Here is a 15,070-nt window from a genome sequence, read left to right on the forward strand (position 1 = left end):
ACCGCATGGGTGGAGCTTAAAGTTTCCATTTAAATCCAGTTCCCGAAAGCCTCTCTCTCTTTTTCTCCCTCTCCCTATCTGGTGTAGTTAACAACAACAACAACAACAACAACAACAACAAAAGTAATTTCACTAATTTAAACTTTATTCTTTTCACTGATTTCAGTAATCAACACATTTTATATCATATCATTTCGACTGAAGCAAAGTAAGAGACACTGACACCAAAACTAATAATGATGAAAAAAGAGGAACATCAACATAAAATAGACATATAATACAATTAAGTTGTTACTACAGTGTTGATTTTGTAAAGGCTGTTGACAACTTAAAAAGAGCAGCTGGGTTAGTGAAATACTTCAGAGCCCCAGGGTTTCTCTCTGCACCTTGCAACCCAACAGTGCATTTCCAGCTTCCACACACTCTGCCATACATGGGGCTGAAAAAAAAAAAAGATCAGGGAAGCGAGGATGAGAACAGTGACATGGTGCTGAAACAAAGACTTACAAGACAAGTCAAACAGCTGATTTTAACCAGTACACACTGTTATAACTACTCATTATCATGTTTATTACCGTTCTGAGCACGGAACCATGATGCAGCCTTCATAGCCAGGAGCTCCCACTCCTCCTTAGCATCCAACTTGAAAGCATGAAGCCAGATCAGAGCCAGAGTGGTGGCCCACACTTCCTGGTTCACCTGGTTCAATCAAATAAAATCACATGGGACAGAAAAGGTGACAGGACATCAAAGAGAGCAAAGTATTTAAAGTATCTCAGGGGGAAAAGTAGCTTGATGTCACTGTTTAATACCAAAACAAGTCCCATTGTAGATGTGTGTCATTAAAGGTTACAGTAACCCACCGATGCAGGTTTTGCCTTGTCCAGCTCCTCACTGGTCTTTCCCAGTGCAGCAGCCAGACCTGGATCCAGCAGCCAGCAGCCGGACGCCATCTGGAGGGAAACCAGCTGCAGCAGAGGGTCTCTGACAGGCTGTTTGGGAGCGGTGCCTTCGGTCTCTCTAGCACTCGTCACTGAGGAAAAATGGATATAAAAGTGATGAAATTATCCCTTTGGGTCATTCTAATAGTAATAGGTTGTATCTTTGTTTTGGGCCAATTTGATACTAATATTGAATTAGATAATATCAAAGCCAGTGCAAAGATTTACATACATACTAATATAGTTACAGAGACGTTATGTATTAGTTTTCAATAGGCTGATAAGCATTAAGTATTTCACATTAATGCTACAAAAACAGAACAATCCTCCAAAGACATTTATAATTTAGTTTCAGGTTTACGTCCAATAATACACATATTTGTTCCACTTCCCTTCAGCTTCGTACTTACTGTCCAGAGAATCACATTTCAGTGACCGTGCTTCAATGCGTTCTCTTGCTTCTTGGTAAAGAAAAAAAGAGTATTGTAGTTTAGACAAAAAAAAAATCAACAACACAACTGACTTGTGAGCTTATTACAAATAGTTGTTGTTACAATATGTTTTTTTTAATCTACAAGTTGTTGAGTCAATCAATTGATGGACAAGTGATTCTTAAAATGTACAAATGGTAAAATATTTCCAAATGTCTTTCGCACCTGCAAATGTATAAGAAACAATATTACAGCCAAAGCAACTCCTATAAAGTATTTCACCTACAAAAACAGATCAATCCTCCATAGAAATGTATTTTGTTTCATATTTACATCCAATAAGACACACGTTTGTTCCACTTTTATAAAAAATAATATGCGTTCCACTCCCATTCAGCATTGTACTTACTGGCTGAAATGTTAAAGGCTCGTGAAATTGGAGTTTATTGAGTTTATTTATTACAGATGACTGTCAAGTTGTACTTAAAGCAGAAGTAAGCGGAATATTTGTGTTTATAAGTCTTAAATAGTTATATCTTCCGACGGCAATCACTTGTTTGGTCAGAAACACGGGTCTGTCAGTCACTCTGCTCTGCTGTAAGCCAAGGAGAAAACTTTTCTTGTATCCTACAACCTTTATCCAATGAGGAGAGAGAACGGCATAAAGGGGCGGTCCTCTCTGTGTGTGCAGCCAAGGGATGCACGTGAATATGGTGATGTAGGGACGAGGACCAATAGATCCATGACGAGGGCGGGGACTGCTAACTCCATCGGCTGACAAGAAGTCAGAAAAACGACCGGATCGCTTACTTCTGCTTTAAAATGTACAAGTTGTTAAATAATACTCCTAAAAGCCACAAAAAAAGTTGTGTTAGCTCAGTGTTTCTCACCTGCATATGCATAAGAAAGCATATCAGAGCCAACTCAGCTCCTGTAGAGTATTTCACATTAAAGCTACAAAATGTGACAAATTCTGCCACAGGTATTTATTCATTTATTCCAAGTTACATCAACTCACTTAGAAATTCACAAAAGATTTGTACTTACTTGTGCCACAAGCAGGAAAACCTTCAACAGAGAAGATCAAATTACTGGCTCTTGAATTTACAGGTAGTTAAAAGTAGTTCTTGAAATGTACAGGAGGTTAATTAATATTCAAAAAGCTGACACATCCTCACTTGCTGCTCTGGCCAGCTCCATATATTGTCAGTGACTAACAAAACACAACAGAGCTAAAACAACTCCTACTGTACATCCACTATTGACTATTTCACATTACAGAACAAAGAAAGAGCAATTCAGACACAGAGGCATAGATTTATAAAAATACACAGATGAGTTGAGTTATATCCCCATTCAGCTTTATACTTACTACAGGGGGTCATTGATTTGAGCAGACCAATTAAATCTTCAAGAAAGAAAAAGAAATCAAGATATCATATTAGTATTAGGCTACTAAACGAAAATATAATTAGTATTAGTTTTCATTTTCTATTGAAAAAGGCCACTCACAAGCTGTTGAAACATTTCTCTGCGCCAAAGGTCCCTGAATGGGCTCGCCGCTGCCTTTGTTCACAGCAATGAAGGCAGTGTAGGAACTGCTCACTCCTGATTGGACACTGAGCTTCACCAGCTTCTCCTTCACTCCTCCATCTTGCCTTCCTCTGTGCTCTCTCTCCTCCATCTCCAGGGAGCGAATCAGAGTCCGAGCACCCAACCTGTGGACTGTTAATCTGCAGACAGGACAGAGGAGTCAACACAAGTTGGATTTTTGTAAATAAGTCAGATATAGAGATATCAGGCATGTCTAGTTGATCATGTAATTGTTGTGGCTGTTTCCTTTTGTCACCCCTTGTGTTTTCTAACAATAGTTTTACCCCATGTCCTCTGTAGGTTTGAGACTGAAGCGGAGCTGGTTCTCAGAGCGATGACCTGCCAGGCTGTACTTCACCGTCACTGAACCTTCTGATGCTTTTGTACTCTGAGAAAGTTTCACACAGTTAGAAACCGTGTTAAACCAGAAACACTCACACAGAATTAAAGCCGCAAGCGGCGATGATCGGGCCCTCACGACTCCGCGCCACCGCGCACCTGAGGCATGCAGAGGCTGTGGCGAGAAGGGAAAAGGGAGAAAAAACCTGGCAGGAGCAAAAAACGCAATGTTTCGTTCATCCACCAGGGGGCGGTAACCAGATGTGGGCAGATGAGCTCAGGAGCGGACCTTCATCACACATGTGAAGTTTCGAGCAAATCGGACAATGCATGAAGGACTTATGATAAGTTGATGGTTCATCCACCAGGGGGCAGTAGGAACGTAACAAACCATGGGCCGGTGCGTTCAGGGGGCGACCCTGATCACACATGTGAATCGGACAATGTTGATGTAAAACACGGCTACACAATGTGTAACCAATTTGAAATCAATCAGACAAAATCCCTAGGACAAGTTTGTTAAAGTACAAAGTGTGGAAATAACGCCAAAATGGCAAGTAAAATCAAAATGGCCGACTTCCTGTTTGGAGTAGACCAATGGTGCAAGAGACTTTTATGTGCATCTTGACAAATTACACATGTGTACCAATTTTCATCTTCCTACTCCAAAAAAATCCTATAGGGAGGGGTTTTTTTAAACTTCAAGGGGGCGCTATAGAGGCATTTGGCCCCGCCCATGGGCGTCGCCCCTATCAGATCAAAGACCTTGCCACCCTTGACCTCTGTATCAATTTTCATGATGATACGAGTTTATTAAAGCCATCAAAAGGGCAAACGTAATTTCATGGCGAGAGACGATAGTCGCCGCATCGCCACACGGACGCCATTGCTCGTAGCTTTACAGCGTTCATGATGTAGCTTCACCAACTTGTTCTGCATGTTTTAGAAGTGGAATGAAGTTGATGGGGTCAACTTTGTGCCATCAGTACATGTTAAAGTAAAAACTGGTCACTTCCTGTTACCACCGGGGGTCGCTATGAGGGAGGTGGGATGTCAATACATCGGGCCATTCATGGCATTCATGGTCTGTAGCCAATTTGAAGTTGATGGGGCGAAATCTGTAGGAGGAGTTCGTTCAAATAGGTCAAAAGTTCAATTCAAAATGGCCGACTTCCTGTTGACTTTAAGGTATAGGTTACGTTTTTGTACATCTTGGTGTGATACAAGTTCCCACAAATTTTCGTCTGCCTACGCCAAAGTCACTCCATTCATTCTTAGCAAAACAAAATTTCTAGGGGGCGCTATTCTGCCATTTGGCCCCACCCATGTCCAACGACATTAAAATATCAAATTTTCATGCAGACCTGATGTGCATGCAAAGTTTCATGCATTTTGGGGCATGGGAAAGGCTCCAAAAATGCGATCATTTTATACTACAAATATAGAATTCTGGAGTTTTGCTCCAGAATATTCTGGAGCAAAACGAGGTTGTGCGGGCTATTTCTTCTCTTTTCTACTGTCCCTTTGGCCCAGCACCCCAAGCAAGGGATGTGCGTATATTTTCACAGTTTTTTATACTACAAATAATAATAATAATATACATAGCAATTCCAATAGGGCCTTCGCCGACGCTTGTCGTCACTCAGGCCCTAATTACTTTGACGCGCACTGCAAACATTTTTTAAGGAGGTAAGTTTGCTGCTTCCTGATACACAGTAGTGTGAGGTCTTCATTAAATATACCAGCTGAAACAAATCAGAGCAGGGAGATATTTCACTGTGAGTTGGTGCTGCTCCTACCTGTCCAGTGAGCTGGGCATAAACCAGTGACCTTTGACCCTGAAAAAGTCTTGTGATTGGTGGAGAGAGAACAGTGACAGACACTTCTTTTGGTAAATCCCATATGACTGAGATGTCCTTTACGGTTGGCTGCAGGGCAAACCGCAGCGACTGCATCACCTGGTTAATGAAAAATATATAAAATGGTGGGGAGAGGTATTGAGCTGTCACAAAATATACTACAACAAGATAATACTTGCATTTTAATGAAGATGTTTTCATTTCGTTTCTTTTCTTACTTTAGGTTGCATCCTGTCCTTTCCTGTGATGAACTGGGCGTGACCTCCTCCTTCCTTGGCAATCCCATTGATGAGAGCAGAGCTGTCTCCTTCCCCGATCCCAAAAGAGAAACACCTGAAATACAGAAGTTTTGTTTTTAAGACACACAACACTACAACATGGGTCAAACTGTGAGATTGTGTTTTTGTTTCACCTGTGGGAACCTGAATTCTTCTTCACCAGATCTATCACTTCTTTGGTGTTGCCCACTTCACCATCAGTGAAGACAAAGAGCTGGAGAGAAGAGTTTACACATGAGTTACATAACATCACATCATGTCACTGCAGTAACACAACAGTTTTTATGGTGATGTGTGTGTCTGTGTGGACTGTGTTTTACTTGTCTGGGTTGACTGGGAATGCAGCGCTGGCTGTAAATATGTTTGAGGGGCTTCAGGATCTCTGTTCCTCCCAGATCAGCCTTCATCTTCGCGACCTTCTTCACAGCCTTTTTCATGGAGCTCTGGCTGTACTCCACACTCTTACTGCCATCATACAAATAAACGAACATTGAATAATAATGATACGTTTTAAGAAAAATAACAACATTATTTATCCTCCTGAGACCCAGGATAAAAAAGTTTTCTGATTTTGACTTTTTTACATTAACCCTAACACTTACCCCTAAATAAATTAAGTGTTGGGGTGGTAAAGAACAAATTGCAAAGAAAAAATATGAATATGTCATTTCATCTTAATTTTACAACATGTGCACTGTAGTGGACAGCAGGACTATATTGTTCTCAAACGTGCAATATTTTGATGCTTATAATGTACATGGAAAGACTAGAATTATCCTGTAAAGTAAAGTAATATATCAAAAAAACTAATGTCAATTATGGGATTTTCATTTTTTTTTTTAAATCAACTACAATATTTATCTTTGTGATTTCATCATGAGACATTTTTCCTGAGATGGTATTTCATTGAGCATTCAGACGTTTTAGAATAAAAGATGAAACAGGCTGCATCTATGCTCCTATGCTTAATACCTCAACAAAAAGTTTGTTGTCCATCAATGAACAGTTTTCATTGATTAATCACTATTTAGAATCAAGAATAAAACCATGGGATCTGTTTTCTGGAGCATATTTCCATAGGCATTCATTTTGCACTGATTTAAAACCTGAAAACCCTACATTTTAGTTTTGGCCGATGGTGCACCTCACCAGCTCTGTGTCTTGATCTCCCTGATCTGGCTCTTCCTCATCTGAACTTTTACACTCTCCTGCAGGGTCATCATCTTTCCTTTGATGCTCATCCTCTGATAAATCTATTTAGGAATCTCTCTCAATGATTTTTAAAGAATTCACACAGCCTCTGTCAAAGAGCTGTTCCTAAAATAATGTGACGGAAACACAAGTACAGAGTCCCAATGTCCACGACAGTGTACATGCCAGTTCATACAAGGATGCTCTCTCTCTCGAGCCAGGACTCAGTAGCTACTATTCCACTCTCATCGGATCCCAACACAACAATCACAGGGCACTGTTCTCCACTATTAGCAAACTACTCTCCCCCCTGTCCCCCCCTCACCCTTTAGCTGACACTGACACTGACCTGTGCTCAGTTTCACAGCTTTCACAGGTCACTTTCACAGGCCAAGGTCAATTCCATCCACAAGCGGCTCCTGGCACCTCCATCCTCCCCTCTGATGTCTCCATCACATGATGATGCTGCTCCGGTCACATGTGCCTCCTTCTCCTCCTTCGCCCCAGTAAATGCCACTCTAATTAGTCAGTTGGTCACCAAGGCCAAGGCCTCCACTTGCTCCCTTGACCCCATGCCCACAGCTCTGGTGGGCATGGGGGCGGGCGTCATCAATGCATCACTTCTGTCTGGTTCAGTCCCCATCAGTTTGAAAATCGCCTCTGTCACTCCCATTCTGAAAAAGGTTGGCTTGGACGCCACTGACCTTGGCAATTGACCAATCTCCAACCTCCCTTTCATCAGTAAGACACTCGAGAGAGCAGTCGCCACCCAGCTCCACCATCACATGTCCACCAATGAACCATTTCAATCTGCCTACAAGACCCACCACAGCGCTGAGACCGCCCTCGTGAGGATCACAAACGACCTCATTCTGGCTACATCAGCATTCTGGTCCTGTTGGACCTAGTCTCGCTCGCCAGACCCTCCTCCAGAGAAGAAGGAGTGTCTGGCTGGTCCGCCTATGATTCTGCGATCAGAGAAAAAAACGCTCCGGCCGTTTGGAATTCTGTCAACCAGTCACAATCGATGTGATCGGTGCACTTGCAAAATATTGCCGGTTGGAAACTGAATTTGTGACTGCGGTGTAACGACGGTCGGCAACCGTTGACGCGACGGATATTTATTCTTTTGTTCGGTTTAACGGCGGTTGGCAACCGCTGACAGATATGTATTCTTCTGTTCAGTTCAAGACACGGATGTATAATAGATCCATGGTTCGGTTCCTGTTGTTGTTTGTTGATGTTTCCCTTTACCGGGCGGACTGTGAAAGCTGCAGCACGGAGGCGGGACTTCCGCCGGGTGGTTCGTTCTGACCAATCAGAGGCTAATCGCAGCAACACACTTCCGTCAGGCCACACTATGTTGGACCTTACTGCTGCCTTCGACACAGTCTCCCACTCCATTCTCCTGACCCGCCTTTCCACCCCTGTTGGACTCACTGGTACTGCTCTGTCCTGGTTCCACTCCTACTTGTCTGACAGAAAACAGTTCATCACAATTAATGGATCCAGCTCTCACCCTGCCCCAGTCGACTACGGTGTGCCACAAGGTTCTGTCCTTGGCCCCCTCCTCTTCACTATCTACATGCTCCCACTCGGTCAGATCATCCGTCATCATGGCTTAAATTTCCACTGCTATGCTGATGATTCCCAACTGTATCTCAGCACATCACCATCCACCCAGCTCCTCCCACAATCTCTTATAAACTGCCTGCATGAAATAAAATCCTGGATGACCATCAACCTGCTCCAACTCAACAGCCAGAAAACGTAAGTCATTGCCATCGCTCCTAACTCTCTGCTTCACAAGGTTGCAGATCTCGTCCTCTCAGTGGATGGCGTCTCCACCTCCACCTTGCTGTCCACGGAGGTCCGCAACCTTGGTGTCATCCTGGACTCAACCCTTTAGTTTGATTCACACATTAAATCTGTCACCAAATCTGCCTTCTTCCACCTCAGAAACATCTCCAGACTTTGGCCATCACTCTCTGATTCTGTTGCTGAAACCCTCATACACGCCTTCATCACCTCTCATCTGGACTACTGCAATGCCATCCTCCATGGGGTCACCAATAAAACTCTGGACAGGCTACAGCATGTGCAAAACTACTGGCTCCCCATCAAATATCGTATCACCTTCAAACTCCTCATCCTCACCTACAAATCCCTGCATGCACTGGCCCCTCAGTATTTAACCGACCTCCTCCATATTCACCATCCCTCACGGAACCTGCGGTCTGCCAACCTGGGTTTCCTCACCATCCCCCGCACAAGCAGACGCACCTTTGGGAGCAGGGCTTTCAGTGTGGCAGCTCCCACTCTGTGGAACTCGCTCCCACTTCATCTGCGCCAAGCCCAAACCCTGGAGTCCTTCAAATCACTGTTGAAGGGGCACCTGTTCTCTCAGGCCTTCGCCTGCTAATTTGTTGTCCTGTCTTGTGTCATTGTTAAGCGTCCTTCTTGTGGCTTGTGTACCGTCCTTGGGTGTCTTGAAAGGCGCTATATAAATCGAAACTATTATTATTATTATTATTATTATTATTATTATTATTATTATTATTATTAAAATTAGCTTTTTTCCACGTGAAAAGTAAACAATTTAGTTCTGGAAGGTCACACCCCCCACACAAGATATCATTGTATCATGTAAGATTTGAGGAGAAAAAAGCACGTGCAACAGTTACTGCATCTTCAGAATTTAAAAATCATTCTTTTTTTAATTGCTGGCCAACACAAAACCAAGGTATAGGCTAAACATATTGTGACCAGTGTTCGTTCAGCAATTTGCTGTGATCCAATAATAAGGATTTCAGTTTTGTTGAACTTCAGAAATCCAATTTTCAATGTTGTTTGAACAGTTGTGTGTAATATGGAGGAATGACTTACGGGAAGATGTGTTTAAACCTAGACCCGAAACTGTAGATGTTGAAATAGCAGCCCATTGGTAAGCTCTTCAACAGCAGCAGTAGAGTATCCTGAAGGAAGGACAGGGTTGATAGTGAAGTTTACTGTGTGAGAAGGAAATTATTAAGATTTTATAATTGAGTCAACACTTGTTGAATACCCTGGCACTGGCAATACGACTCATGTCGCGGTTCAAAGGAAAGTCCATGCTCCCAGATCGATCCAATAAGAACACAAACTCTCCACTTGAGGCGGCTGAAGACATCACAGTCTGAGGGAACTCAGGGTACAGACTCAGCATCACGACTGGATCACCCATCAGAGTGCCTGAAACACAATGTTTATTCCAAAAATGTTACTTAGTTGTAAAATGAGTACCTTTTTTCTACAAAATAACATCTTCAGTAGTTTTCTCTCACCAGACTGGGCAGAGGCCTGTCCTGCCTCCACCACAGCAGAGGGCTGGTGGGCGTCTTTGTAATAAATCAGAAGTTCAACATCTCCGTCAAACTTGTGTCCTGCAGCCAACTTCACCTGGAGTTCACAAGAACATAACCATCATTTATTAGTTATGCCATGTCTAATTCCTAATGTTGAGGAACAGCCACACACAGCAGACACATCAGCAGTCTACCTACCGTGGCCTGGGTCTGTTCTGTGTTGAGGTACTGGACCGGGTCCAGGGAACAGTTGGACTCTACTTTAGAGACTGGACGAGGAGAGGACACTCGGGCAGAAAAAGACAGACTGTAGGGAACCAGAGAGGCTGGAACAGAAGTCACCTGGACACTGGCACCTTCACTACCTGGGAGTAGGAGACAAGTTAAGAATAATATAATTAAAGAGACATTAGAGACCGAGAGCTGTTCATCCAGCAGAAGTTCTGGTCGACCACAGAAGATCACAGCCAGACACCCTCCTGACTGTCTACTCTCAATTCAATTCAATTTTAATTTATTTAAAAGGGACAACGTACAGTTAAAACATAAATGTTGCCATTTGATGCACTATACCAGATTTTAGCTTTAAGCTAATTTGCATCTGTAGTCCCTTGGCAGGTCACAAAGTCCCTTGGCAGGTCACTCCTCAGCTCCTCTTGAAGGATCCTCAGGTTTTCCCAGGCCAGATGGCCTTACAGCCTGTACTGGATCTGTAGGCTACTATGGTGACCAGATGCCCAAACATAGTTACTCTGTCTCTTTTCCTCTCCTTTACTATGTCTTGGCTTTTTTTGACTGCAGAAGCAGGGATTTTGAACACAGCTGTGTTCAGATGTCTCATGGCAACAAGTGTCTGAACAAGTGTCTGTTTGATTGAGAATGGACAGAGCAACGTGGCTCAGAGGAGAACAGAGATTCACCCCTGGAGCCAGGTCTGGAGGGGAAGTTTAAGAGTTAATAAGCATGAAGCATCCACCACCTCTTCATTTACCTACTTTTTTGTTTGTTAGACGTAAAAATAACACGGACTAACTCCATGTCCCATTGCCCTGTGAACAAGTTAGTGATTAGGAATCAGGGGATGACCAGTGAGATCATATCTCAACTTGAGGGTGTTTAAAATGAAGAACTTCACCAAACAGCCAAACTGTTGCAGTCTGGACCAAATCTATTGACATATCTAGAGCAGCGCTGACAGGTGCCCTTCACACTGTTTTTTTTGTGAGTTGACAGGCTGCGTTTAGTACGTGACACTGCTGTAAAAACTCACTTTTTAGGTGTTTCCTACCCTGAGGTTGGTAGCGAGGGTTGAGCACAGCAGCAGAGCAAAACCTCAGCCCGTCATCAGCCTGCACAGCCAGCTCAGTGACGTACTCCAGCCTGATGGAGGCGCTCTCTCCTGGAGGCAGACTGCCCACACTCAGAGTGAATATATCTGGACTCTGCTCACTCTCCTCCAACATGAAGGCCTGCTGACCAGAGCTCAGAGCATCATCGTACTCCTCACGAGCCTGGAGCACAGAGGACACACGTCAACAACATCCACATCAGTGTTTACTGTCTCTTTCAGATCTTTAACAGTGAGATAAACCTCCAGCGTCCAGCTCACCTGCTGCTTCTCCTTCACCTCAGCTACAACCTCTGTCTGTCCAATCTTAGCACTGAAATGACAGACAGCAGCATCTCCAGGCAGAGGGAAGACAAAAACAGCCTCTATTGGTTTGTCCTCCTTGTTCTCGTAGTTCAGGGTGGAGACCACTGTAGCCACATGGTCCCTCACCTCCAGCTCCACCTCGATGCTCTTCAGAGGAACTGACAGAGACATGGACGGAAAAACAATGATGAGCATTAAGACATAATGAAAACTGTGAAAATGTTTGAAGATAGATATTTTCTAACAGCTCTGTACCTGGTTCCTTCTCAACAGATATTAGACCACAGCAGTCCATTGTACCTGTGCAAAGGACATGTGACATGTGACAAACAATGGATTGTAGATGCTCAGCGGTCAGAAAGAGGCAAATATATCTCTGTTGTGTTTCACTTGCATCATGCATGGAGGGCTGAAATACTTCAGTGAAATTTGTTTTAAGTTTTGAGTCAATTGATCACATGACCTGGAAGCTATAGCTAAAATGCTAATATTTACATCTAAAAAATTAATAAAAATTATGAACACATGTAAAATGTAGAAACAAGGGGTGTATCTCATGCAGCTAGTGGAATAACATGATGCAACACTAGTAGAGTTCCAGTGATTTTATTGTAACATAAACATGTCCCTTGTTTCTATTGGCATAAGGGACATTTCCTTGGCATCCTCTATGTCCATGGACAGACATGAGCCATGGAACCACCAGTTGCAGTCATCACATTGGATCTGTTAAATTGAAAACAAATTATATATATACAGTATATATATTTTATTTTTTATTATTTGACACCTAAACATTATTATATTTTTTTCATGGCTATATAACAATTCAACATGTCTTAAACTGTTTTGCAATTACTCATTCCATTGTGCAATGGAAGTTCCTGGTCCTGTTGGCTTGAAGGTGGCACACATAGCACAGCAATTTTGATCATCAAAGACCAAAAAAAATAAAACATTTATTCAATTATATACCTCCTATCTTGTTTTTGATTTGTATGCTTAATTAGCCTTTACTGGAGGCCTCCAGTATGTGAAGAGCCAGATCCCTCAAGCCAGAAGACGTCAAAGCTCTCCAGGAGATATTCCTCAGAAGCCGTTCTAATGGGTGTGGAATATTTGCATGAGCTTGATTTGTCTGCTAACATGTTTGCCATTATTAGGAAATTGCCTTATAAGTTCCGAGACAAGTGGAGAACTGCAGCCTGTGAACTGCAGGAGAGACGCAACATGAGAGTTAGTGACATCACCAATTTTATTGAAAGACAAGTGAAAATCTTAACTGATCCAGTGTTTGGGAACATGTACAGGATGCACCCTCAGTGACGGTTAATAAAGGCATAAACAAATTCAGACCACCTCGTTCTGGAATCGAAGGAGCAAGCTTTGTCAACACGGTGGCTCCTGTGGAGAATAACTCTGGATTTGTGCCCTTAGTTGGAGAAAAGAACCCACAAAGAGAAGATAGGCTTCATAAGAGAAAATTGTGTCTGTTTCGGCTGTCTTGGACACATCAGCAAATATTGCATAAAATTGATCTCCTGTGCAAAATGTGGTCTCCAACATCCAACTATACTTCACATTCCTCCAAAAGAAAAGGAAAAGAACTTCTGAGAAGAGGAAGGAGAATCAGAGGTGGCAGTAGACGGCACCTTGGTGTCAAGTGGGCTCACCGGGGCTGGTGATAATGATTGTATAAGCTTCCTGTTGTTCCTGTGCAGGTCAGCTCCAAGAAAGGAGGCAAGATCATCACCACCTATGCTTTCTTGGATCAAGGAAGTACAGCAGTCTTTTGCACAGAGGGACTGATGCTCAAGCTATGCCTCACAGGAAAGAGGTCGCACATCCTCTTAAGGACCACGGGCCAGGAGAAGGTTGTGAGTAGCATTGTCTCAGGACTGGAGGTTGCTGGTTTAGGAAGTACCAGCTTTTGTGAACTGCCAAAGACTTACACGCAGGAGCATATGCCCGTCCACAGGGAGAACATTCCCAGAGAGAGGGATCTTCATGGTTCATTTGATATCGGTACATCTTCCTGTGATTGATGCAGATGTTGAACTGCTGATTGGGACAAATGTTCCTAAAGCTTTGGAACCACTGGAAGTCATTCACAGTGTAAATGGTGGACCTTATGCAGTCAGGACAATGTTGGGCTGGACTGTGAATGGAAACGGAGATTGTGAAGAACGAGAATTAACAGTATGGAGTCTCAGTTGTGAATCTGGAGGAAATTTGGCAGCAACAGTTCAAGACGGATCTTCCTGAATGCAACACGGATGAGCAATCTGGAATATCAAGAGAAGAGAAGTATATTGATCACACACTAACTCAACTACTAGGCTATAGGGAGTATGGCAATGGGTCAATTGCCAAAATGTTGAACTATCCCTTTAAAGGAAATAAAAAACCCCCGAGGGAAACCAATAAATCCCATTAGCCTCCATAGCGTAGCTCTGAGCAGTTCTAAAAATAGCTTGCACCGACAATTAAAGGTGTACAGAAATGGCCGTTTGTCCTGTGTGTCGTGCCGAGTTGTCACGAGCTGTAACACGAGTTTACCCGAGTGAGGAAAACGAATTTGATTGGTCGTTATCGAGCGGGCGGGATATTCAAAGCTTGGGCGAGACCGAGCTCCGTGTGTGTGCGTGTCTCAGACGTTTGAATGACGGATTACGGATCCAATAGCTGTGGCTGGTGAATCGTGTACAGGCTGACGTATAATCCGTGCGCCTGCATTATCCAATGCGAAAAAAAAAATACACACTTTCATCCCGGATTTACTCAAAAATAGAATTTTGCACAAAGTTTGACCTACATCGTCTGATAGATGAATTATTACACTAATTTAATGATCCAGAGTGGGCTCAAATTCAATTTTCTTTTCTGTACACCTTTAAAGGTAACGAACCTACTGCTATGGCAATGGGCCAATTTGCCAAAATGTTGAACTATCCCTTTAAATCGGCTGTTTGTTAGGGGACAGATGCAATTAAGTTTTAATTTAATTTAGAGCGAGTCAGTGCGCTGACAGGAAATAGTCACGGTTTGTTACATAGCCTTAATAATAACAAAAAAACATTCAAAAGATCCACAACCCAATGACTATCCAGCTGTTGTTAAATGTTCCTCGGCGTGTCATGTCAGTGGTGAACAGCTGGTAACAAGCGCATCATTTCGCACTGCAGAATAAAAGCACAGAAGAATAAAGCTCACCTCTGTCGATCCGCGTTTACAGTGCGAGTCACTTTCACTGCAGCTCCTTTCCTTCATTCACATGTAAGCCTTAAAGTCAACCTACCTGTGTGTGTTACAAAGGCATCCTTCTTACATTCTTCTTTCTTATCGTCATCATCATGTCCAGATCTGTATCGTGCAGCCACGCCCTCGTATCCTCTGATGGTGGTCTGTGCCATGGATGTATTAGGTCTGTGCAGGGGACA

General features: G+C 43.0%; 2 protein-coding genes across 2 annotated transcripts in view; both read right to left on the reverse strand.

Annotated features, from left to right (window-relative positions):
- Nucleotides 1-15,070, reverse strand: part of LOC310996227 (von Willebrand factor A domain-containing protein 5A-like) — a 49,595-nt gene that overhangs the window by 19,703 nt on the left and 14,822 nt on the right. The window lies entirely within an intron of this gene.
- Nucleotides 322-14,891, reverse strand: LOC310995700 (von Willebrand factor A domain-containing protein 5A-like). The gene is made up of 19 exons (XM_083984821.1): nucleotides 14,844-14,891; nucleotides 11,886-11,930; nucleotides 11,586-11,788; nucleotides 11,265-11,487; nucleotides 10,175-10,341; nucleotides 9,956-10,070; nucleotides 9,697-9,863; nucleotides 9,519-9,607; nucleotides 5,762-5,906; nucleotides 5,576-5,655; nucleotides 5,382-5,496; nucleotides 5,104-5,262; nucleotides 3,250-3,353; nucleotides 2,885-3,105; nucleotides 2,420-2,440; nucleotides 1,352-1,402; nucleotides 864-1,033; nucleotides 576-699; nucleotides 322-439 (listed from the first exon to the last, which is right to left on the reverse strand). The coding sequence occupies exons 2-19, from the start codon at nucleotides 11,923-11,925 to the stop codon at nucleotides 360-362; spliced, it is 2,274 nt and encodes a 757-aa protein (XP_083840947.1). The 5' UTR covers nucleotides 11,926-11,930; nucleotides 14,844-14,891; the 3' UTR covers nucleotides 322-359.

Source organism: Trachurus trachurus, assembly GCF_905171665.1.
Source record: "Trachurus trachurus genome assembly, chromosome: 13".
Classification (NCBI taxonomy): domain Eukaryota; kingdom Metazoa; phylum Chordata; class Actinopteri; order Carangiformes; family Carangidae; genus Trachurus; species Trachurus trachurus.

What these genes read in the sequence shown, in the direction of transcription:
- LOC310995700 (XM_083984821.1), bottom strand. Translation starts at nt 11,925, where the DNA reads ATGGACTGCTGTGGTCTAATATCTGTTGAGAAGGAACCAG. An exon ending in GTCGTATTGCCAGTGCCAGG is followed by an intron (nt 9,608 to 9,696) that starts GTATTCAACAAG and finishes TCCTTCCTTCAG; the next exon opens with GATACTCTACTGCTGCTGTT. An exon ending in ACAAGGCAAAACCTGCATCG is followed by an intron (nt 700 to 863) that starts GTGGGTTACTGT and finishes TGATTGAACCAG; the next exon opens with GTGAACCAGGAAGTGTGGGC.